At 39.2% G+C, this 25,462-nt stretch overlaps 1 protein-coding gene and 1 pseudogene across 1 annotated transcript; one reads left to right on the top strand and one right to left on the bottom strand.

Moving 5' to 3' along the window:
• Window positions 1-3,496: 3,496 nt before the first annotated feature.
• On the top strand, window positions 3,497-25,208 carry ZC3H7A (zinc finger CCCH-type containing 7A). The gene is made up of 22 exons (XM_006910890.3): window positions 3,497-3,622; window positions 4,416-4,455; window positions 6,095-6,292; window positions 7,293-7,451; window positions 7,685-7,765; window positions 7,873-7,911; window positions 8,576-8,609; window positions 9,084-9,367; window positions 9,892-10,093; window positions 11,169-11,233; window positions 12,083-12,266; window positions 13,040-13,201; window positions 13,857-14,053; window positions 14,345-14,445; window positions 14,888-15,069; window positions 15,481-15,557; window positions 16,385-16,518; window positions 16,937-17,042; window positions 19,605-19,713; window positions 21,197-21,330; window positions 23,263-23,426; window positions 24,294-25,208. Exons 1-22 carry the CDS (start codon window positions 3,555-3,557, stop codon window positions 24,481-24,483), a joined length of 2,910 nt encoding a protein of 969 aa, XP_006910952.1. The 5' UTR covers window positions 3,497-3,554; the 3' UTR covers window positions 24,484-25,208.
• Window positions 15,751-15,869, bottom strand: LOC112479144 (annotated as a pseudogene).
• Window positions 25,209-25,462: the final 254 nt, after the last annotated feature.

Below are 25,462 nucleotides of genomic sequence, written 5' to 3'. Positions count from 1 at the left end.
GAATGTCTTTGTCAGGACATGGAAGACTGGTTGGTAACGATGGTCGATTGCAGTCAGGAAAGGCAATGGGTGGCTAAGTGACAGGGTTGGGAAGGAGACGTTCCTTTGCAGTCCTAATAGTAAATTACAACTTTTTAAACAGTGATGTCTGTGAGACAGCCAAGTAGAACTGTCATCTGGGTAGAGGTTATCATCTGGGGCTGGATGGGGGGAGTTGTCGGGGGCCCTATCATCTGGGCAGTGCGGGAGGCCCCACGGGGGGAGCGTGACCGGGGGAGAGAAGGGTGTCCAGTGGAGCCCCAGGACGCTCATGCTTAGAGGGCAGCTGGAGAGGGAATCCTGGTGTCAAGGAGGGGGTGGACACCTGTCACGTGCTGCTAGTTTGAATTAGAAAAGTGCTGTTGGGTTAACTTAATTGGATTCTTTCTCACTTTAAAATTGGGGCCAGATTTTAACTGGATCCAAAAATGCGATGGTATATAAGTCAGATTTCTTTCTTTTGAAATGAGAGGTGGGGGAGGCTTAGTTTACAGGTAAAACTAACCTGTGGTGCAAAAATCAGAGCTGTGGTTGCCCGGGATGGAGGTAGGGAAGGGTTTGGATGGGGAAGGGACATGAGGAGTGACAGTGACATAATGGTCTATATCATGCTTGGAGTCTGGGCTACATGAATGTATTATTTTTCAAAACTTGGCCTTAAAATTTATGCATTTTACCTTAAAAAACCTTTTAAAATACTGTAAACTTGTTGAACTCTAGGTAATGATATATATGCTGAAGTGTCTAGTGGTAAATTATAATTTGACGAATTATAATTCACTTTGCAATTTATGAATATAATGTGAGTTGATGGAAGGACAGAAAGATGGGCACATGGTAAAGATGGGCAGATGCGATCAATGTAGCAAAATATTTGTAAAACATAGCTATTGTGTAGGTAGGTGTATGGTGTTCATTGTGAAAAAGTTTTAATTTTACTGTGTGTGTAAAATTTTTCATAATAAGATCTTTGGGAAAAAACTACAGGATATGAAACATCTGTCATATATTTAAATGTCACCTGATGCCGTGTTCCCAAATCTTTAAACATGTAAAGGAGGTGTGTATTTCACATTATTAAGAGTCTGCCTCTTATTTCCTCTTAACCACTTACCTGAGTTGTCAGCTCTTTGCCATCTGCCCTTTGGCTCTAAGAGGTCAAGTCAAGGTTTTCTGGCATTTTCTAGGGAAACAGCTCTAAGGCTATTAATGGGGTAGATTATCATTACCTAGGAGTCTGCTTAGCCAACAGATTTAGTTCCTGAGCGAACTGCAAACTAATTCCTCACCTCGTCTGGACAGAGGTGCGGAGAGAGGTCTGTGGTTCCTGGAGAGGAGGAGTCACACCTCTCGTACGTGGCATCTTTGCTTCTGTCCGGGTCCTTCCGGCCTGACTCCCATGGACATGCAGGGCTGGATGGCTGGATAGGTGCCTTTGAGCTCTGAGGTTCTGACTCTGGGTTGGCCCTGCTTCAAATAAAAAATAGAAGAAAACCTTCTATTTCCTTTCCCACGGAGGGGCTAAGAGGCTGTGTAGACCTTTTTGGATCCTTTAATTTTTTATAGATGTAAGTCATTTACAAGGCTCATTAAAGGTGCGCAGTGAGAAGTTTTAAAGGCACTGTCCCAGTCCACTCCTGTCCCAGCCTCCTGGTTTCTACCACTGCTGTAGTTTTCTGTGATTCTATCTGGAGCTTTTTTTTTTTTTTTTTTAACAAGGTCATATTGTGGACCTTGCTTCTTGCTTCTTTTTTCCCCAGCACAATTTATTCAGCCATTTCCCTTTTGATAGACACTGAGTTCATTTTTGATCTTTTTCTCTTACAGATAGTGCCTCCTTAAATAACTTCGTACAGACAAGTGTGAATTCAGTTGTTTTTTTTGTCATGGAAATGGTCAGACCTGTACCAGCAGAAGGGCCGGCCGGACGGCCACGTTCCTCCCTGCCGTTCAGCGGGGCGGGTTGCCCATTTTTTGGGTGCTCTTCTTTTATTTTTACCCATTCATCCCCCTTTAAGCTAGACTGTCTTAAAAACAAATTCCAGAAATAACACCATTTTACTTCAGCGTCATGGGCTGTTAAAACTTCTTTATTTTGGAAAATTTCAAACATACACAGTAGAGCAAACGGGAAGGAATCCTGGACGTCACACGTTACCGGCGTTCTGCTGTTTCTGCTGTTTCATCCCCACCCCTCCCTCACTCCGTTTTTTTTCTCTTTTAGTTTCTGGAGAGTTTTAAAGCAAATCCCAGACATGTAAACACTTTCGTAAAGAACCAGCTTTTAAGTATGAGATGAAAATATTTAGAACTGACAGTTTTGAGAGATGAAAAGAATTAATGTCAGTTGTCAATCTTTGGGACATTCCGACCCCCACCCCCACCCCTACACTTGAGATTTAAAAAGGAAACTACAATGATAAGCAATAACGAAACTAAAAAAATTCAGTTACGCACTTGAAACATGGGCGTGAGTTCCCTCTCTGTCACTTGGGTCCAAGTACATGGTTTATGTGGTAAGATGGCTTCTTAGGGTTAAAGCTCAGTAGTTATCAGCCTGGGGTGATGTGTTACACCCCTCCCAGGGGACTTTTAACTGTATCTGGAGACATTTTTGGTTGTCACAGAGGGTGGGTGAATGTGTGGGAGCAGGGATGCTGCTAACATCCTGCGGTGTACAGGGGGACAGCCCACAGCAAAGGGTTACCTGGCCCAAAATGTCAATAGTGTTGAAGTTGAGAACCCATAGTTTAGGACACTGGGACAGGATGTTTTATCACTGGTCTTTTCTCGTGGTTCTTCTTTAACTCGCTAGGAACTGCTTAATGAACATTGATTATCAGGGGTGGATACTAACAGCAGTGACATATGTTGACATTTGCCAGTGCTACATGGAAGGTACACTTTTACCTTCCAGAAAATTCCAGTCGAAGTAAATTCATTTAGATAATTTGTTCTGTCATTCGTATCAACAAGGATTATTGTAGAAGTTTGTGGAACAAAACAAGTATAAGGTTTAGAGTCTGCTCACAAGGAAGACTCCTCAGAGGCCAGCGGATGTGAAACCTTTTCACTTCTGGAGAGCTTCCAGAAGCAAAACAAGGCTGGGACTGTTCTAGTAGCAGCGTTCGCGTGCGCGTATAGGCAGGGAAGAAATAAAACCTGTAGATGAAGGAGGGAAGAGAAGAAGGGGGCAGGGAGGACAGAAATGACTTTTTTCCAGAGATTATTTAGGAGGAACCTTCAAAACTTGCATGGCTGTTTAACCTAAAGGAATATGAGAACCTTCTGCTCTGTGAGCTAATCAACGGGGAGGGACCACAGACAGGGTTCTTTGCATCGGGGACCCTAAAGTCAAGTTGGCAGGGATGGGCGTATCCACAACGAATTGTGGGACAAGGCCTCAAAGTATGGGTGTTTCACTTGGGGTCCAGGAGCCCTGCTGCCTTGGCGTAATTTTGTGCCTTCTCTCCCTTTCCAGATTGCTCATTTAGAAAGTGGATGTGTGGGATAACATGTCCAGTGTGTCCGAGGAAAGAAGAAAAAGGCAGCAGAACATTAAGGAAGGACTGCAGTTTATCCAGTAAGAGCTTAATTCGTGCCTGTGTTCTAGTCCCCTGGTGATTCTTTTTGATATAGCTGTACACTTCTCAGAGGTTAAAGAATCTTTAGTTCACGTGTCTATCAAGTCCTGTTAATTCAGGTTTGAAATTAGATCGTTTCGTTCCACCGGTATTTTTTGCCTTGTATATTTGATTTCTTTGTGTTCTGAAGTGGATTTTACTGTCACTAATTTTTAGGGCCGAAACGTCAGTATCCTTGAAGATGTTAGACTAAGGAATTTAACCTAATCTCATCAGAACAGTTCTGATGAATGAAAATGAACAGCTGTTGACATACAGGGCTTTTGAGACCAGACATTTCTGTTCAGAAGCACAGTCTGTAACTGCCCTTCGTGAGGCATGCCAGTGACAAGACATGTCACTCGTGGCTTGGAGTGGATGTGTCCGGGCAGAAGTCCTCTCTGTTCTTCCCAGGAAGGGCACAGTCTTCTCCTTATACTGCAGCAAATTGGATCAAATAATATTAGTTGTTCTGTACTATTTTTAAACTCTTTTGGTATGTGAAGAATTAGGCCTTCTTTTAGTAGAAGTAGATTTGAAAGTAAAATGAACTTAAGAAAATACAAAGGAATAGTTTTAGATTTTTTTTCATGACTATAGTTACGTGTGAATAGTGATAGTAAAGGTGGAGTTCTTTAAAATGTGCTTCGAACCAGTGGCAAGCTAATAGACCCTCTCTTTTAAGATGACTTCCGGATGAACAAATCCTGATAAGAGCCTGAGAATTAAAATTAATTTGTTTCTTCTTCTTAGGTCACCGCTGTCGTATCCAGGAACACAGGAACAATATGCGGTAATGACTCTGGGAAGGGCTGCTTGAAAGCTCTTCAGTAGCTTGTGAGCTGTAATATATAGCAAGGGTCAGCAAACTACTGTCTTCTTGGCCAAATCTGGCCTGCTGTCTGTTTTTATAAATAAAGTTTTTTTGGAATGCAGCCACACCCCCTTATTTATATATTAGCTGTGGCTACTTTTACAATATATGGTAGTTGGAACAGAGACCCTATGTCCCACAGAGCCTAAAATATTTAGTATCTGGGCATTTGTAGAAAAGGTATGCTGACCTTTAATATATAGGACATTGGTTTTTTGACACACTTGGACATTGTCCTGTTTTTTCTTTCCTCTATTAGTGCAGTTTTGAGTTAATTTATCTTTTGAGCCTCTTGAAAACTATTTTTAGCCTACTTTCATTTGATCGAAAGTAAGTGGAACAGAAGAGTGCAGAATATCTTCTATTTTTACTTAGGAGAAGAGAAATTTTCACAGCAGCAAAAGGTGACGGAATAATAAGAGCCCGTGATGTATCAGAGAGAAAGCCCGGGTCTCTGGGTCTCGGACTGCAGGTCCTCATCCCTGCAGGCTCTCAGTTACTTCACAGTGGCTCGTGCCTCTGAGGGTCTCGATGCTCCGATTGTCACTGCTCTCTCTCTGCCTCTCCTGCCTCTCCTTTCAGTCTCTCTCTTGTTCTCTCTTTCCAAACAGATGTAGAATCATAAAGTATTGTAGCTAGATATCGCCTGGAATAATCTGTTCATTTTAGAATTCATTTTACAATCCTTATGATCGCAGCTAGACTCCGAAGAGGTTAAGTGGCATGTCACTGGTCAGCCTTTGTTAAAGGTTGATCTGTCCATTTTTCCATACTACTTTTGTCTGCTTAGACCCAAATTAATAAAATGAGACAGAAGCCTTGAATATTTATCTGATCTCGTGATAAGAAAGGACTTCTGAAATATTAAAGCAATGATTAGAAATCATGAAGGAATCTTAAAAACTTTTGTACATACCAAAAGAACACGTGTGCTTACATGGTAAGAAAACGGCCTAATTATCCCTCTCCCCCTAAACCAGTAAACGACCTGAGCAGACAGTTTACCAAAGAAGAAATACAAATGGTCCATAAACATGTGAGAAGGCACAACCTCACTGGTAATCAAAGACATGCAAATTAAAAAAAAAAAAAAGGATACCTTTTTTCATCTAGAGTTGGTAGAGATTTTATGTTCAGACACACATACCCAGTGTCAATGGGGTGCTGTGAAGGGCACCCCTAGAAAGTATTAGTCATTATTGCCTTTTTAAAAGACACTTTAGAAATACTAGAAGCCTTAAAATTCTCATTCTTTTCGACCTAGAGTTTCTATTTATCCCAGGCACAGAGTTGTCCAAGAGGCAGGGACAAATATTTACCAGGTGCTTTTGCTGCATTTTTCTTAATGATGAAAAGTTGAATTTTCTCTTGAAAAAGCAAGCAAGATGAAACGCTAGCTGAGTGAGCAGTGACTTGGCCTGAATTTCAGTTTCTTACAATAGTGCTTATTGCTCTGTCAAATTTTATTTCCTCTGAAGTTTTACGTATAAAAATTAACATTTACTTATATCCCGACTTGTTCCTTACAAGGTTTCAAGTGATAACTTTCTTTTTTTAGGTATATTTACGTGCTCTTGTGAGAAATCTTTTTAATGAAGGAAATGATGTTTATCGGGAACGCGATTGGAATAGCTCCATAAGCCAGTACACAGAAGCTTTGAGTATAGCTGATTATGCAAAGTCTGAAGAAATTTTAATTCCTAAAGAAATAATTGAAAAACTACACATAAATCGTATTGCTTGCTATTCTAATATGGTGAGTTGTGGTTTTTAAAACAGTGTTTCTAGTCAGAAAAAAATGTTTCCAATAACATAGTACATTAATAAAAGTCAATTTTCTAATTTCAGTTTTTCAGAGAGATGTTATTAACTGCTTTTAGAGTGGCTTGAAGCTTTCAACAACTTTGGACAAACGTTTAGGGATTTTGAAAGTAATTTGTTTCTTAGTTACTGATCCTTGGCAATTCCCATTTGAGTATAGCTTCATGTGGAGTGTTGCTTATTAAAAAACAAACAAACAAACAAAAAACGCCTAGAGAAGAGACAGGTGTTCAGAAATGAGTGCATCAGTCAAGGACCTGTGTTGATGGTTCACTTCTTAGAGATTCAGTTCATCCTCTCAGGAGTTTTTTTGTTTTCTTGTTTGTTTGTTTGTTTTTTAGCACAAAACAGTAGTTAGCTTTCAAAAGAAGCTTTCATAACCTAAGCTTAAAATGCAATATTTTGCTATAATGCTATAATTTTCACTGTGGACATTCAGTAAAACTAACCATGAATTTAAGTAAGATATCCATGTTGTCACCTAGTTCTTTGTTAGTGAGTATATATGGTTAATTTATTTTGTGTTCTGTAATGTGTCCCTCTACACCCAGTTAGTTACCTTTCCATTCGACATTTCAGTGAGCTCCACCAAGGGGTAGAGCTGGAGGGGATGAGACCAGGACAGGAGAGTGACACTTGCGGGCATCAACCATATCTCGAAAGTTTTATTTCTTAAAAGATCTGAGGCTTTTATGGCCAGACGTTTAACATTTGTCTTAACTGGGTGGTGGGTACATGGATATTCATGATATTCTTTCTCCTTTTGTACATTTGAAATTTCATAATGAAAATAATATTAAGAAGAAAGCTAATACTGCCAACCCTGAGTTTAAAAGGAGGGTGATAGACTGGGGTCTGAATGTGTCTGCACTAACAGGGAGACATCAGTGCAAGAGGTGAGCTGTGTGATCGCTAACTTTATTTGGTCTTCCCAGGGTTTCCATGATAAAGTTGTAGAAGACTGTGATAAAGTCCTCGGTTTAAATGCTAGTAACTGCAAAGCTCTCTATCGGAAATCGAAGGCTCTAAGCGATTTAGGAAGATATAAAGAGGCCTATGACGCCGTAGCGAAGTGTTCCTTAGCAGTGCCTCAGGTTTGGAATTTTATTTTAGTTCTTTTGTTTACATCATGACCATTTTATTGCTTCCATGTGGATATATAGCATTTAAAGAGTTACATTTTCCAGTTAGCTGCCAACCCCCTTGAGTTGAGACCGATTGCTGATAAAGCAAGTGTTGTAACGAATGTGTTTTAACTGTTTTGCCTATTTCTCTTCACAGTTGGTAAATATAATCTTCCATTAATCATATGTTCTCACTTTTTCAGGATGAGCATGTAATAAAACTGACCCAAGAACTAGCTCAGAAATTGGGATTTAAAATAAGAAAAGCATATGTTAGAGCCGAGGTAAGCCGGAGTCGTCTCCGTGAGGTATCTTCATTTTGTTTTGTAACTGTTTTGAAGCTCACGTCTTTAAGTTCTGTGTTTAAGTTTGTGTGTTTGTCTTCTTTCAGGCCTCATTAAAAGCAGTTCCTGGGGATGGGGCTACCAAGGTAAAGTTACTACTTCTGTAAGAATCATTAAAAAAAGAAGAAGAAAAAATAGAAGCGTTAGCAGTTCTGTTTTTATTATTTTCACTTTGTCCGTTTTTGAGACCTTTTTATTTCTCACACACATAATTGGCCAGAACTACCTGGTCTATAAAAAGACAACAAACAACTTAAGTAACATCTTTTACTCTTATCCAGCATTTCCTGAAGTCTGATGGAGCATTCTACAGGGTGTTCATAGATGTTAGGTTTTGTTAGAACAAGTGTTTGAGGGCCAAATATTAATGTGGGGAGTCATTGGGATAAATACAATTAACAAGTTGTGTTTTCAAAGGTAAGCCTTCTTGGAGCCGTTGGAATGCCCATGGCCATTGTGAGTTGGGGAGTGAGTGATGGGCCAGACTAGTTTCCCTGGAGCTGGCATGCTCCTAATCCTTAGAGAAGTACTGGTCCAAGGAAACAGGTGGTAGCACTGCTAGACGAGCCCTGTTTAACACCACATATTACAAAGGTTTACGTACTCCTGTTATCTCTGGGATCTAACTGGAAGGGTGTCAGATTTCCGTGAAAACCTGCATAGCTCTCTTAGAGTGAGTTTTACAGATGGCTTATATTATAGTTTAGAATCCTGAAAATACAATGATTCATTATTTGGTTTAATTTCTAGGCTTTGAATTGTTCAGTGGAAGATATTGAGCCAGGTATGTTTTTCCATGTCATCTTAATCTGAAAAGCACCAGTTTTAGGCCTTATATAGATTATAGTATTGTCAAAAAAGATTACTACGTGGTTATTAGTATTAAAGCAAGAATAATTTCAAAAACCACCTTTGTGCTTCTGGGCGTGTTGGTGAGTGATTGATAATGTCAGTGAGCAATCAGTGGATAACCGCTGTGGCCTCACCACTATCTAATAGCTCTGCCCAAAGGGGCACAGGTATTTTGAGAAAGAAGGAGATGTTTTCTCAAGTAAATATATCTATTCCTGGGTAAAACAAATTATTTTTAGAATTACTTTCACTCTCGTTTGAATTGCTTTTACTCTTGTATCTACTCCTTTGTTTTTATAATTATTTTCATATTTTCACTTAGATCTTCATTTTATTATTGTCTGTTAACACTAATATTGTGTCAGTACATCGAAATTGAGTGAGTACATTTCCATCCGTGTTACAGATTTATTAACTCCGAGGCAAGAAGCAGTTCCTGTTGTTTCTATGCCTGCGTCCAGCTTTTCTCACCAAGTTGGAAGTGAGCTGGCCTCGGTTCCAATTATGTCCTTACCTTCTATTTTGCCACTGCAAGTGGAAGAGAACTCTCTGCCATCGACAGTGTTGGCAAACGGAGGAAAGATCCCCTTCACCATGCCAGAAGCTTTTTTAGATGATGGAGATATGGTCCTTGGAGATGAAATAGATGAGCTCCTTGATTCTGCACCTGAAGCTAATGAAGCTGCTATGGTAAATTTCTGCATTTCTCCTTTCTTCTGAAGACAGGCTTCATTTTTTAAAGTAGTGATATGACTTGTTAGATGTTGTCAGTATTGCCTATAGGCTAAACTTTGGGTTTCTCATCTTGAAAATTACTTTTGTCCTTCTTCGGTGGTAACTGGCTAATTCAGTCATTTTTTAAAATAAAAAAGAAACATGTTATCTAGTAATTACCTAATTTTTCTTTTATTCCTATTGGAATCATATGTATAGAAAAGGTAACTTTAATATTCAGACAAAGAATAGGTATTTGATAGTTAAGGAAAAGTAAGTTTTATGGATCAAGGACTTCTCGTTCCTCAGTCCTTTTTAAAATGTGGGCTTGAGAAGAAATAAGCTCTGTGGCTTAGGTTTCTCGATTGAGTCTTGATTTTGATTTCAACTTTGTTATGTAACATAATTGCCAAGTGTAATGATTTGATTTTATATGCTGATGTTAAAAGCAGCTCAGTTGAGTTTCATGGATTGTCATCAAATCTTTTTTTCCTTTTTAGCCACCAGCTTTAGTTAGAGGATCCCTTTCAACAGTCAGTGTCGCCCCTTGCGTACCCTTTTCGACATCTCTGTTGGGCACCTTACCCATTGGTGCGAGGTATGCCTCTCCATCCTCCCTCTCAGAGATGTATCGACCTTTGACCTCATCTTTTGGAGATTTCTGTTCTTTAAATTCGTTTTCAATGAGTGAGTCCAAACGAGGTAAGAATCAAGCTGTTTGTGTGAACAATTGTAGTTAATTTTCTAAAAATGACAATTTATATTTAGCAGTTATTTAACTAACTCTAGGTGGTTGGTACTTGAATTATTTTTATTGTAGCTGAAAACAGAAAAATGAAACCTTCACTTTTAAATTTACCTCTTAACTCTGCCATTATGGAGATCAAGAAGCAAAGGGGTGAGGAAAGGAATGTATGTGGCACTATTTTTTTTTTTTTATGGGATGGTTTGTTAAGCTGGGTGTCTTATTGTTTTTGGGGATGAAATGACTTAACATTTTTTTCCAAGAAAGGTATACCCCATCTTAAAGGGTCTTCAAGACAAGTTATCTTTTTCAATTCCGAACTAGGCAAATACTTATTTAAGACTAATTTAAGATCAGTGTTCAGGATGATCTGTCTATCGTAGGCTGCATCCATCTAGCTCAGAAAGCTACGCTTTAGTTTCACAAGGGGTTGTGGAGTTTTTGATCTGATTCCTGTTCCTGTAATCTCAGGTTTAATATATACTTTCAACAAGAATGATAAAAAAAAGTTCATATTTCTGAGGCATTGTTGCATGGTTAAAGGGACAAAAATCAAAATAATTCATTTAAAGATTGACAACTGAAGAAATTAAATTTGTGAGAGACAGAAGGGCAGAGAGAAAATAATCAAGTGGTGATTGAGAAAAAGAAAGTGATTGAACCTTCCTAATTTTCTTAATGTTCCAGTTGAGTTCCTGCTTCATTTTTTCAAAATGAATTTTTAATTCATATTTTTAATATGAATTATATTCTTAGTCTTTTTAACAGTCTCACTTGGTAGGTCCTACATCAGCTTCTGTCTGTGAAAATAGTTTTTTATCTAAATCTTTTTTTGTCTGAGGGTTTTTTTATGCCCTTGGTTTCTAGAGGAAAGGAAGAATGCCATAGCCCTCTTTGAGTGTCAATCATGAAAGCTCCTAGGATCTGGGATGGAAAAATAACGTGGGGAAGCCGTAGTCAGCCGCTAAGCCCTGATGTTCTTATTACATGATTAGAGTGAAAAGGTCTGTTGAAGTGTTTTTATTATTTTAGATCTGTCCACCTCAACTTCTAGAGAGGGAACATCGCTTAACAGCAGTAATTCTTCCCTTTTACTTGTAAGTGCCACTTCCTCTTTTGTAAATACATCGCTTAAATTGAAAATAGGTCTTTTACATAAGTAACTGTGTCATTTGAATGTTATTTGAATGTTATTTGTGTGTACTACGGGAAATAGTGTTAAAATAAGACCCTTCTGGAATATCCAGTAATAAATGCTCTGTGTTTAAGACTGGTCTGTCATAGCAAATTAATCACTATCACAGATAGTGTTAGAGGCTTTAGCACAGTGTAAACAAGACAAGGAAATACAGTTGACCCTGGAACCACACGGGTTTGAACTGTGAGGATCCACTTGTAAGTGGATTTTTTTCAGTAAATACCTGTACTATTTCCAATCCGAGGATGGGAGTCTGCAGATGCCAAGGGCTGACTGTATGGATTGAGCTATGCCATTCTATATAGGAGACTTGAGCATCTAGGGATTTTGGTATCTGTGGGGTTTCTGGAACCAGTCCCCCAAGGATACCGAGGGACAGTTGAAATCTTTGGGGAGTCAGAAGTTGAATGCGGATTTTCGCCTGTGTGGAGGTCCGTGCCTCGAAACCCCACGTTGTTCAGGGGTCAACTGTATAAGATCAGGCCATGTGTTTGCTCTGCAGCAGAACAATTACCTGTTACTCTGAACCAGTCACAGAGGATCAGAAAAAGTGGGGGAGGGGCTTAGAGACCCAAAGAGGGGAAAACAGAGAAAGCAACAGCCTTTAAATAGAAGTTTATTAAGGACACAATGGTACTGACTTGAGTGAAGAATGTCTTATTTTTCAGATGAATTTGTTGCCTTCTTTAGTGACAGCGCATTATTTGTTGGCTGTTTTTTGCTTTTTGTATTTTTATTCTTCTTGCAGATGAACGGACCAGGCAGTTTGTTTGCTTCTGAGAGTTTCCTGGGAATTTCAAGTCACCTTAGAAATGACTTTGGAAACTTTTTTGGAAGTACAGTTACAAAACCACCTTCAGTGACCCCAAGACACCCCCTTGAAGGAACCCATGAATTGAGACAAGCTTGCCAGATCTGTTTCGAAAAATCAGGTCAGAACCAAGCAAAGCAACAGACAGTATTGAACTAATCGATAACCTGACAGTTCTTAGGAATTTGTAAATGCATTATTGTGACTTTTTCAATCCCTATTTAAGTTCTTTCTAAAAGAAGCCACAGTTATTGATTTGGAACTTTTGGAGTCTAATAGGATAAGTCTCTGCTCTTATTTGATATAATTTTATTTGTAGAATCATATGGAATAGAATATTTACCTGATTTTGAAAGCTTATTGAAATTTTTATGAAATTCTTTATGTTCTAAGTATACATTTAAGAACTTGGTCATTTGCAAATAGAGCAAGAACTAGAAAAAAGCATTGTAAGACCAGTATATGATATAATGTCTATGAAAATTAACGTACTTTCTTTTGGTTTGTTTATCTTTACACCCTAAGTCAAGTGATACAAACAAAATTTATTCTGAATGTATTCTTAGCCGAAACGCAATGTATCCCCCAATTCATTTTCTTTCTTACTTGTGTATTTAATAGTGTTCTTTACCTTTGTAAGCCATCAGAATTCTTATTCTAATAGTTAAATAAAAGTATGTTTTGGGAAGACTGGTATAGGAGAAGTCTTCCCAACCAGCATAAAAGGCAAAATTCACTTTGGTAGCTTGTTTACATTGTGGGGTTATGAAAATAAGATTTTTGTGGCAATTTAGTAATCAATATCCATTTTCTCACATCTGCCTTATAAATGTGCCTGTAAAATGAAATGATACTTTCTGTGCATATGAGCAATTCTTTTTACATCTTTTTCAGGCCCTAAGTTAATGGATTTCACTTACCAGCCTAATATAGATCATAAATGTAAGAAAGATATTTTAATTGGTAGGATAAAGAATGTTGAAGATAAATCATGGAAAAAAATACGACCAAGACCAACGAAAACTAATTATGAAGGACCTTATTATATATGTAAAGGTAGGTACTGTAACCTCTTAATTGGTATGCATTAGTGATCAGTGATATGCTGCATTTATTATAATGGCTCCAGAATTACTGTTACTAAAAATGTTTAGATAGAGTTAATAGCAAGTTCCTCGGATCAAGACATTAGTGTTTTTATGTTATTTTAACCTTTGTTTCTAACTTCTTGTGTAGGATATAGTTATTTATGAAATCAGGGCTTCAACCAGGTTTTACTTGGAAACTGTCTCAAACTTGGAGTTCTCTGACTTGGTCTAAATAGAATCAAAACACTGAACTAAGGCTTTGAAAATATTGCTCTTTTTAAACTGCTTTGGCAAGAACTTGGTATTTTTATTTTGGTTAGCCACTTCATCTGAACAGACTTTGAATGTCCCTAAGTGCTTTTTTAAACTTAGGTAGAATATGTGAGAGTATCAAAGCTTTTTTCCCTGTCTGGAAAAAAAAATTATACTTGGGTACGGGGTTTTGGTTTTTTTTTTTTTAAGGGTTAATATCATCTCTGGATAGTAATATGGGTATCATTGTTTGAAATTCTCCATGAATTGTTACAAAAATTCAGATGATGTCTTAACGGGTTTAATATTCACTGACTTTGAAAAAATAATGGCCCATGTTATAAATGTTCTTTAATCCCCCGTCTTTCTAGATGTTGCTGCTGAAGAGGAATGTAGATATTCAGGCCATTGCACATTTGCTTATTGCCAAGAAGAGATAGACGTCTGGACACTGGAGCGAAAGGGCGCATTCAGTAGAGAGGCTTTCTTTGGTGGCAGTGGGAAGGTCAACCTGACCGTATTCAAACTTCTGCAAGAGCACCTTGGAGAGTTTATATTCCTTTGTGAGGTGCTGTCTCCAAACCTTATTTTCTGCTGTAAAATTGGTGATAGTTTCTGACTTGCCAGCCCAGAAGTATAAAGTCCTTAGCACAGGTCCTGCTATAAGATAAAGCATTCACTCGAATGGTAGCTCCTGCTGTTACCCAAAAGAATATTAAGACTTCATGATGAATATTAATTGGTATAAGTATATAATGTATAGGTATGTGATAATATCGAAACTAAGAAATATTCGGGGTACAAAAGTTATATTTTGTTTTATGTTTTCGTGATAATTTTTCTTCTCTGTCTTTTCCAGAAATGTTTTGATCATAAGCCTAGAATGATCAGTAAACGAAATAAAGATAATTCTACTTCTTGTTCTCACCCGGTTACAAAGCATGAATTTGAAAAAAATAAGTATGTTGGTAGTTTCTAATTTTTATAGCGACAAAATAGATTGTTTTCTTAGATCCAGATAAAACCAGACTAGTATGCATCCAGCATCCCCCGTCTTTTTTGTTGTTATTTTGAAAGATGATGACTATTTAAAAACATCCGTTAGTAGATTTGGCTGGGAATGTTGTCATGAATTATTAAATTGATCATTTAGTACAGAGAAGCATATTGATTTTTAGTTTCTCATGACATAGATTTAGGAATTTTATGGCTTAACATATAATTATCCTCCCCACCTCCCCAGTTAATTCAGCAGTTGCAGATAATGATTTATGTTTTCTGATAAAGACTTAAAATGTATGTTGAGTTTAGAACTTCACAGTGTATGTATATGTGTTTGTATATGTGTATTTTTAAGCTGTGGCAGCACCATATTAAAATGCCATTTCATTTTCATCTCTAGGTGCCTTGTCCACATTTTGCGAGAAACAACAGTAAAATACTCAAAAATACGTTCTTACCACAGTCAGTGTCAGCTTGATTTATGTCGACATGAGGTTCGATACGGCTGTTTAAGGGAAGATGAGTGCTTTTATGCTCACAGTCTTATAGAATTGAAAGTCTGGATATTACAAAAAGAAAATAGTAAGTGTCGTGTATGACTGAAAATGTCTCGGGCAGTCAGGGTTTGATGAAACAGTCTTCGTAGACCCTTCTCCATCACCCTGATGTGGCAGCCCTGTTGATTTTGCCCTGAGCTTTCAACTGTGCAATTACTTTTTAAAGTGGCCTTTTTTGAGTAGGGGCTCACGTAATTAATTGCCAGTACAAGTTCATGCATGTAGTATGGTTTTGTGAGGAAGAAAGATTTTGAGGAAAGCACCAAGAGCTCTATTGGAAAAACTTCCATTTTCAAAAAGAGTCATGTGATGTTCATTCCTACTCAGTGGTTGGTTACGCTGCATGGGGCTAATTAGGGAATTGAGTCTGATTGTGACCTGATTGGTGGACTATTATTATACAGAGATCCTAAAGGAAGGCTTGTACATTTCCCAGGTATGTCACATGATGCTATTGCTCAAGAATCTAAACAATACTGGCAAAATTTGGAAGCAAACGTACCTGGAGCTCAGGTATTTTCTCTTGTGTACTTTCTGCATTTGGGATCTTTCCAGAATGACTTAATGGGTGTTAGTTGTTGGCAGAGGCAGGTCACACTTGTGGTCCAGTTACTTTCTTAATGTTTATTGAGTTGAAGAATTCTTCCCCCACCCCCCTTTTTTTTTTTAACCCATTTAATTAATTAATTAATTAATTAATTTTTAACACCTACAGCACCTGGACTTCCTAGGTGGTCTCCCATCCAAGTACTAACCAGGCCTGACCTTGCTTAGCTTCCGAGATCAGATGGGATTGGGCATGTTCAGGGTGGCATGGCTGTAGACAAGTTGGGGAATTCTTTATTATTTTTATTTTTTTATTTTTTGGAATTCTTAATGTGTAAAAAAAAATTTTGAATTTTAGTTGATCATCATAAGAAAAATTAGGCATCTTCCCATAATATACCTGCCAAGAGTATAGGACACAGTTTTCTTATTCAACTTAATTGGCAGAAAAATTGGCATAAGGGAGGTGGATTGTGTTTGTGGTTTGCTTCCCACCAGGTAAAACTGCTTTATCCGCTAACCACCCCTCCCCTCAAAAAAATTCCAGTCATCATCTCCAAAGCTGACTTTCATAAATTGAGGTTTGGCGTCTGTAATCTGCTTTTATTATCTTGCATTTGGGTGGAGACTTGGAGATTTAGTTATTAGATCGTATATATAATGGCCACATTATCAAACTAGACAAAAAGAAATTGTGTGCTATTGTGGAAAAAAAAAAGCATGGCGATTCAGTATTTTGTTCTCAGAAAACTGGTTTTCTGTTAAAATTAAAACTGATCTTTTAATTGTTTAAGGTACTTGGCAATCAAATAATGCCTGGATTTCTTAATATGAAGATACAATTTGTGTGTGCTCAGTGTCTGAAAAATGGGCAAGTCACTGAACCTGACAAAAACAGAAAATATTGTAGTGCAAAGGCAAGGCATTCGTAAGTAGTGTGTGTGTGTGGAAACAATGCCAATTTCATACTGATCTGTTTTATAGGTATAAAATCATACATGTGAGAAAAAAAGATTAAGACTTCAAAGCAAGCAGAGGAAAGTAGATAATTTAGGAGTAATTACAAAGCAAACGGGAAGAGATGTTTAGGCTTTAGTAGCTAAGAATTCAACAAAATTTAATAGTGTTTTTCCTGTATTTTATTGGTTCTTTTTTGAGGATATGTAGGGAATTTTGTTTACTAATATCAATAGGAAATGAAATAACAATCATAAGGCACTTCTTTTAGAAGGGTTGAGAAAAGAAAAAATATCTCTGGTCCTTTAGGTACAAACTTTGTACCTGTCCCTTTATTTTATATCTTTTGCCAGTGTGTCTTTGTTTTTTCTGAACTCCATTTTTCTTAGGTGGACCAAAGAGCGACGTGCGATGAGAGTGATGTCTATTGATCGTAAGAAGTGGATGAACATCCGTCCTCTCCCCACAAAGAAACAAATGCCTTTACAGTTTGATGTACATACGTAATTTTTAAGCCACTTTTTTTAAATTAGGCATTTCAAATCATTGGATAGTAGTAGTAATTCAGATTGAAACTGGCGCCCTTTAATGCTCATAGTAGTAATGAAATTTAAATGGTCCTCTCTTTTTTCCTTCCCTTTAGTATGTGTGTGGTCCTGGGTCAGTTTTCAGATAGATTGGGTTTTTATGAATTACTCGGGAAAAGTAAATAGAGAATCAAGAAATAGAGACTCGAGAAACACTTATGGGCATTTAACTTATTTTTCAGATGAATTACTTTTGGGAGGGAATGGAAGAGAATTTCATTTAAATTTGATTCCTCGGCTTTGCTATCAGAGCCTCTGTATTACAAATGCTGTGGCTGAGTTGTTTTCATCATACCTCTTTCTTTCGCTGAAGCAATCTATACTAGCTAAAAGATACCCTACTTTCTAGGACCTTCTAAAATAACTCAAAGGAAAAATGTTCTACGTTAGAGGAATATGTTCCTCAAAAACCCTTGGGATGAAAATGACAGACCAAGTTAAAATTAGGATAGTATTCCATTCATGAGGTGGCATGTTTCACCTCAGTACTGTACCCCTTGGCGCCTTATGTGGTCTCAAAGACGATTGTCTGAGCAGCCCCCCTTAAGCCGGCTCTGGACTTTTCCTCTACAGGACGGAGAGAGTCTGGAGAGTGTGAAGGGATGTTACTGTGTGAGTTAACGGACAGGGACACGGGAGCACTGACACATAGTAAATTTTCTCCCCCAATGGAGGACATACAGAGAGAACCTTTTGCCTAGAGAAGCAGGTCAGATGGATCGCAGAGGTCCCTTGTAAAGGAAACCTCGTCCTCGACTTGCCAGAAAGGGTTGAGGAAGAGGCAGATTAATCTCTCATCAGCCAGAGTACCTTGTGTTTTGTAAAACTCACACAGGTTACAAGGTCAGTCTTGGAAGGTGGTGGTGTGTTTGTGTGTCATCTACAGCGGTTTCAGACCTAGATTTGGGTGATTTAATCAGCATAGGATGGAAGAAAGCTGAGTGGAACCATTGATACCTTCTGCTTTACAAGATGGTGGAGACGATGGGCATATTCCTTAATACTTTGTTAAAACAAAGATGATAACAATTCTAGTTCACGAGGCAGCCGCTCAGGACTACTGATTATTCTGAAATGTTGCTTGATGTTACAGTACCTTATTTCCTTTTTCTACCATACTAGGTATTGCTAAGGGATCCTTTTTCTGAAAGAAGAAATAACATTCTTTGTGTGAGTGTGCATAGACAGTGTGGAGAGGTGGAAGGAGAATGGACTTCAGAGTCTGCCAGAGGGGCTCTGGTCAAGTTACTCAGCCTCAGTTTGCTCATCTGTAAATGGGAATAATTACATCATAGGGACGATTTCATGAGACGGTGTTAAGTAAAAACCCAGCACAGTAGCCAGCCTTCTTTCTCCTTTATCTTCTCTTCTCCCTGCTCCTTATCAGTGAGCTTTAAAGACTATGGTAAATGTTTCTCAGGAACGTCTGACTAAATACTTACTGGGGTCCGACTGGGAAAAGAACATAATAAAGTCAGTCACAGAATGTTTTATCGACTACTGACTTTATACAGATGACTAAGGGAGGGGCCGCTGACCTTGGTCCAAGAGAGAAAATGTATAGTGTTCAGGGCTGATTGTTTTAGAGTTTTAGCAAAAACCGATGCTAAGCATCTAGCATTATGTAAACTGATACATAGAGCCAGCTCTTGTTGAAACACAAATAAACTAAGATAAGCTAACTGCTGATTGTACTAGGCTTTATGCTCTATACAGACAGGTATAGTGATGATATCTAAGAATGAGCTCTCGATGATGGAGGTTTTCTTAGTTCTTCATAGCCAAGGTCCTTAGGGAAGTCTGCGTTCTGCTCATCGCTATCACTTGATTTTCCTACCAGTATTACTGTATTTACTTTGTAAAATAAAAATGTAAATAACTAGAAGAGGTATTGTTTGAATCCTGTGCAAATGGATGGCCTGGTTAGTGTAAATTGTCTTCAGAAAATGCACATCTAGTGAATGATGGCCAAGGTTTACTGCCAGCATTGGTTATAAGGAAGCTAACCGTCTGAGATTTTTTTTGAGTACCTTTGGAGTAGCCCTTAGTTTCTTCACCGTCCTCAAGTGCTGACAAGGAGGAATCCTGGGTGGCAGGCAGGGGAGAGCAGGCCTGTCAGACTGAGGGGCCCAGAGATTTGCATTCAGAGATAAAATGTTTTGCTATGTTAAAAGCAGATACTCTGAATAAGTGAGTCCGTAGACATTTTCTTGTAAGAAAACGTTCCGTATTCCAGTTCATTCTTTCTTTTGGAAATCTTCTTTTGAAAAATTTCGAGATAGAGAGCTTAACATTAATATCGTCTTGTGTGTTTTGGGCTTATCATCAATTTGATAGAATCAAATTAATCTTAGTTAAGAATTCTATTACTCAGCATTAGCATGAATAATAATGCTTATTTTGCTTAAATGTAAAAATTAGGCAGTATTACTAAGTGTATTCTGTCTTATATTCATATTTTTTTATACAGCTGTGCAATCATATTGCTTCTGGGAAAAAATGTCAATATGTTGGAAACTGTTCTTTTGCTCATAGTCTCGAGGAACGAGAAGTGTGGACTTACATGAAGGAGAATGGGAGTAAGTTGATATTTTAACTGTGGCCTTGACATCCGTGAAATCTAGCTCACCTGCAAGTTTCTTTCCTCTCTGGAAATATGCCAGTTTACCATGAACACAGCAGTCTGCATCCTAAACAATTGTACCATTTTATCAGTGGAGTAGAATCTGACATCTGATCTGTGTTTGCAGGGGTCCAATCTGGATACAGATATGTAGCTCTGCATCCTTTGCTGTCGGAAATGTGTTCCTGAGTGATGGTCTGGGGAAGTTTAGTCCTTCCATGACTGCTTAAATCAGATCATCTGCTCCTGTTATGAATAGTCACCTGCTGAATTAATCAGATTAGAGTTGGAGGTTTCTTCAGGGAGGCCCTACTGATAGAGTAGGCCCAGATTCAAAGGCCCAAGGAGAGTTTATCTTGGTCCAACTTCTAGTTTATTGTGGCAGTCATTGAAAGGAGCCTCAGATGACTTTTCACTTTTGACCAGAAAATGTTTTACTATAAGGATCATTGTTCTTTAATCTTAACTGGTGGAAAGTTACTGACTGCTTAAGATATGCAGCCTCTGAATTACAAGAACCAGTCGGATGTGAGCACTGCCGTGTTTCAGCTATGTCAAAATTCAGTGACTTGTGTGGATGAGACTCTTCCTCACTGCTGTCTTGCTTGGAGTAGGGATATACAGCAACTGGGGCCATTTGGCAATGTCTGGAGACATTTTTATTGTCATGACTTTTGGGAACATACTACTGGCATCTAGTGGGTAGAGTCCAGGGACATCGTTGAATATCCTACAATGCACAGGACAGCCCCCAACGGCAAAGAATTATCTGGCCCAGAGTGTCAACAGTGCCGAGATTGAGAAACCTGGTCTTAGCACTTGACAGCATGTGGAATACACCTGCTCTTACCAGAGGATGCAGCTTGTAGCCACTGCCCAGGACCTGGTCACGGTTGTGTTGTTGTAAATTGCATCCCAGCATGTCAGTCCTCTGGGACTGTGGCTTGACTGACAGACTCCCATCAGGGTCAGAATCTATAGTCTGTTGTTCTCTTTCTCAGTTAACAGTGAGGAGCGTATCAGCTCCAGGCTCCCCCAAGCCGTGTAAGTAGTGTGTGTGGTTATGGCAGTGATAACCAGTGTTTAATGTGGGCACCATGGAGCCATGTGGGGTTTTTTTTTTTTTTTTGGTGGTACCCTCATAATGATTCCTGAATTTTAAACACCCGCAAAGTGTCTTACAAGTGCAAGGAGGAATTAATCTCGAAAACTAATGTTTGCAGTCTAACAGTCCTGAATTTGATTCTTGCCCGTGAGAGGTCACCCGCTGCTTGGACGTGGGCCATCGCTCTGTGTCTAATATAATCAGTCTCCATTCAGCCCTCTCGCTTTTCCTTTGAAAACGTATGCCATCTGATGCCAAAAGTGTGCATGATCTTGTGTGGATTTAAATGATGTATTTAAATCTTCGCTGCTAAAGGTGATCCATTTTTCTTTAGTTCAAGATATGGAGCAGTTTTATGAACTCTGGCTAAAGAGTCAAAAAAATGAAAAAAGTGATGATGTAGCCAGTCAGTCCAACAAGGAAAATGGAAAACAGATTCATATGCCAACAGATTATGCGGAAGTTACTGTAAGTACCGTTGGCTAGTTCACCTCTCCTTTGCTTCCGAGCCGTAGATGGAGCCTTCTCACTCCCTGCCCGCTTCCCGTATCTTCCGTCTCCAGTGGCTCTCTGCTGTTAGCTTAAATCTCTTTATTCTAAAATCCATTCCTCAGGGGAGATGTAAATGACAAAGCATTGTGGGGCATGATTTCTTTCTATTTGAAGTAAACATAATACAAGGTGGAAAATAAAGATAAAAGGAAAAAAAACTGAGTTACTCACTCTTGTTGTGTAAGCACCTTCTGGGTCATCTTCTAGAACACGTGAAAGTCCAAAATCAGAAACCTTAACACACCAAATGCTGCCGATCACGATGTTCTGAGCAGCGAGGTCTCAGTGAACGTAGCCCATATCTGAGAGGTACTTCATGCCAGATGCTATCCCCCAAAGCATCTCACTAAAAAAATAAAATCAAATCCTTTCCTTGATCCTTTTTCTGACTTTGGGGCCAGAGAATTTTGAGTCTAAGTCCTGGTTCCTTCCTTACTCGCCTGTGACCCTGGGCAGATTCACCATCTCCAAGTGGGGTTGTTGTGCCGGAGAAGTCTGTGATGAGTCTGCCCACGCGTCCCAGTGCTGGGCGACAGAACATGCTCAGGAAGTGTGGCTCCCTTCCTCCTAGTCCTTCCTCCCTCCTTACCACCTGCAGTCTGGCTGCTGCCACTCCGGGTTCTGCGGAGACATTGAATCACCGATGGTCTTCTGCTGTTGTGGTTTTCTTTTGAAATAGTCAGAAAAGTAAGGAGGATAATATAATGAATATTTTGAGCCCACCACCCCCACTGAACTGATGTTAACAGTTTATTGTATTTGCTTCTGTAAAAATAATTGAAATGTTAAAAGATAAAAGTTGGAACCCAATTTGCCTCCCTTCCCAGAGGGACCAGATCCAATGTGTTTTTTTCCAGGCCATGTTTACATATCTTTGACATAATTTATTCCTAATCTTTAGTTCCACCTGGTATGTTATTAGATTGACATAGGCATATGTGTTATTCTGCTACTTGTTTCTTGTTTTGTTTTTTGGCACCTCTTCATATTCAGTCAGATCAGGTCACATCCATGGCCTGGCCTGTGATGTGCCCTCTGACCTCTGCCCTCTCTGCCAAGGCTCAGCTCTGATTCCCTTGCCACCTTTTCTTAAGTCCTCCTTGGCTTCGCAGAGCAGGGTCGCCCGCACTTGGTAGGTCATGAGATCTGCCAGAGGTGTTTAATAAGGTAGATTCTCATCTGTTTCGCAGACATATTGAGTCAGAATCTCACGGGATGTCTCCAGAATCTATTCTTTTCCATTGTCTCAATGGTTCTTACACAAGGCATTTGGGAAATACTACTCCCTCAAAGCTTGCATCTGCGGTAGCACCTGCACGCCACGATAACAGAGCGCCTCCTCCGTAGGCCTGTGCCCCAGGCCCAGCGTCTCCCCCTTGTGGGTACTTCTCTGGCACCTGGCACAAGTCCTGGCCCCTAAGGGGGCGCCATTCATATGCATGAACGGAGCTGCTGCTCATCCGTCCTGCTCCAGCTGGCGAGCCCTGGGCTTTCACGTCCTTTCTGCTCTTCCTTGTCGTGTTGCTCCCTCCCAGAGTCCTTGTTCGAGCCTGGCCCCCTGTTGGCATACTGGCTCCTGTCGCCTCCTTGCTGGAGACGTCTTAGACGTGTAGCTGAACCCCTTGCCCCATGCCTGTGTTCTGGCATGCCTCCCGGTGTTGGCACACCTCCTCGGTTCTGTTTCTGACTTCGAGTTTTATGTTCTTGCCTGGCTCCCCAACCAGACGTGCTCCCCGAGAATAGAGTCTGGGTCTTGAGTGGTTTCCCGTCCACCCGGGGCCCTGAACGTGCTGGAGGGACAGACAGACAACGCCTGCTGACGGGTCGCGTGTCTTCTGTGCCCTTCAGGTGGACTTTCACTGCTGGATGTGTGGGAAGAACTGTAACAGCGAGAAGCAGTGGCAAGGCCACATCTCCTCAGAGAAGCACAAGGAGAAGGTTTTCCACACGGAAGACGACCAGTACTGCTGGCAGCACCGCTTCCCAACGGGGTATTTTAGTATTTGTGATAGGTACGTAGACTTCCCACATGAAGACTGCTGGTTTTGCACAACTTCGACAGTCACTGTGTCACTAGACAATATCTGGGTGCTAAGTCTTCTGATATCGGAGGCTTACATCTGGACGCAAAGCTTTAGTTGCTCTGTGAACATTTCTTCCCTCTTCCATGGTTACGTGAAAAGATTTACCAATTTGAAATGTCTCGAGATAACTGAACAGAGGTGTATGTTTGTTCGTCCAAGTTTGCCCAGTCTTTGAGTTCCCAGCCGTGATTGTGTAACCTTTCACCACAGCCTTTCTTGTCGTAGATGTTCATCAGTCTTGAAACTGCCTTTGAATATTTCAAGTGTAAATCTGGAACTTAGGTCAAAGGAAAATGTTAGTATCACTCGTGTGTTTAAGGTCACTTAGAAAATTTTTCGATGGAAAGCGAGATAATTTTGAGTTGCTCCTCATTTTGTTCAATCTCTTTATATTTAATTTCCAAATTTAGATCCATGTAATACTTAAAACCATTGAAGGCATCTTTTACCTAATGTCACTTCTGATTTCTTTCCACCGCATCAGGGATTGTAGTCTTTTTCCCCATCAAACAGAATTTTTCTTTTCTTTTTTTCTTTTATGAGAAGTTCACTATTTTTTTACCAGATTATAAAATCAGGAAAAGGTAATTTTAATCAATTTACCTAAAGATACCTTTTGTTTAAGAAAATATTTGAATTGTAGCAATAAGACAGTGTTTTGCATTAAATACATTTAAAGGGTTTAAAGTACCAATGTCTCTATTTTGGATGTCAAAATAAGAAAGCTAGTGAAGTGTACATTTTTAAGATTTTTATGAACTCGTGCACGCTTACCAAGCTGACTTGCCCTAACAGGTATATGAACGGTACCTGCACGGAAGGGAACAGCTGTAAATTTGCACATGGAAACGCTGAACTTCACGAATGGGAGGAAAGGAGAGACGCCCTAAAGATGAAGCTCAACAAAGCAAGAAAAGATCACTTAATTGCCCCAAATGATAATGACTTTGGAAAATATAGTTTTTTGTTTAAAGATTTAAACTAATATGCTGGCTTTTATGTATGTTACCTAATCAGAGCATTGACCAGAAAAATTGAAAGTGTTGTAAGGCACGTAGCAGAGGAGCTGCAGATTTTCTGCTTGCATTGGCGTCTATCCTCCCTCCTGAGCAGCAACCCCCAGTAGGTAGGAAAACGGGCTGTTTAACAGGTCTGGCCATGCTCTCGCGGCACCATTGGCATCAAATGGCTAAGTGACCGCTACCGGTTGCCATCTGTTGAACAGATTTTTGGATGAAGTGTGTTGGGGAAGAGGATAAAGTTATTCCTAGGACGACTCCTTGAGTTGGTCCTTCAGATAAGAACCATGATGGTGAGAGATTAAACACTTGTACTAGAATCAGAACATATGATGGATGAAATTCTTTACACATTTTAAGCGGAACGAATTTGTTTAATATAATAAAGTTTGCTACTTATCTGTATGTAGGTTGCTAAAAAGGATTTTCTTAACTCAGATTTTAAGCCAAATAACCATTTAACACTAGTATACGTTAAATGGGGTATTTTTCTGTATTTGTATGTTTCATTATTATAAGGGAACTGAGGATAATGTGCATTGAGAATATTTTGAAAAATACTCAGCTGATTCAAATTTTATTTCTTGGTCTTTTGCTGTTTAAATGATGATTTTGAAAGATTAAACTTGTACTGTTGGTATTGTGTAGTGTATGGACCAATATTGCCTGTAATAAAGATTTTATATGTAGATGTCTTTCACTTTTTGGTGTGGTCCTTTCCCCACAAAGAATTGTTGAAACTGCGTACTAAAATCACAAGGTTTGACTTTTAAAATAACATTTAAGCAGTTGGTGACAGGATGTAAATTAAAGGGACGAGAAAGCAACTTTTACTATCCCAGTCTCCTCTGCACTTAGGTTGCCACAAGTCTTCTCTTGTTGACTGACACGGTAACTCTTCTAGGTGCTCGTCTGTGTTTCATTCAGATGAGTAATTAGCAAGGA

Source organism: Pteropus alecto, unplaced genomic scaffold (genome assembly GCF_000325575.1).
Source record: "Pteropus alecto unplaced genomic scaffold, ASM32557v1 scaffold34, whole genome shotgun sequence".
Taxonomy (NCBI): Eukaryota; Metazoa; Chordata; class Mammalia; order Chiroptera; family Pteropodidae; genus Pteropus; species Pteropus alecto.
Note: the sequence above shows the minus strand (reverse complement) of the source record. Positions and strands in the feature narration are given on the sequence as shown.

Excerpts from the sequence above, each read along its gene's own strand:
- ZC3H7A (XM_006910890.3), top strand. The coding sequence starts at position 3,555 with ATGTCCAGTGTGTCCGAGGAAAGAAGAAAAAGGCAGCAGAACATTAAG. Across the intron at positions 3,623-4,415 it reads GAAGGACTGCAGTTTATCCA|GTCACCGCTGTCGTATCCAG; the intron begins GTAAGAGCTTAA and ends TCTTCTTCTTAG. Across the intron at positions 21,331-23,262 it reads CAGATTATGCGGAAGTTACT|GTGGACTTTCACTGCTGGAT; the intron begins GTAAGTACCGTT and ends TGTGCCCTTCAG.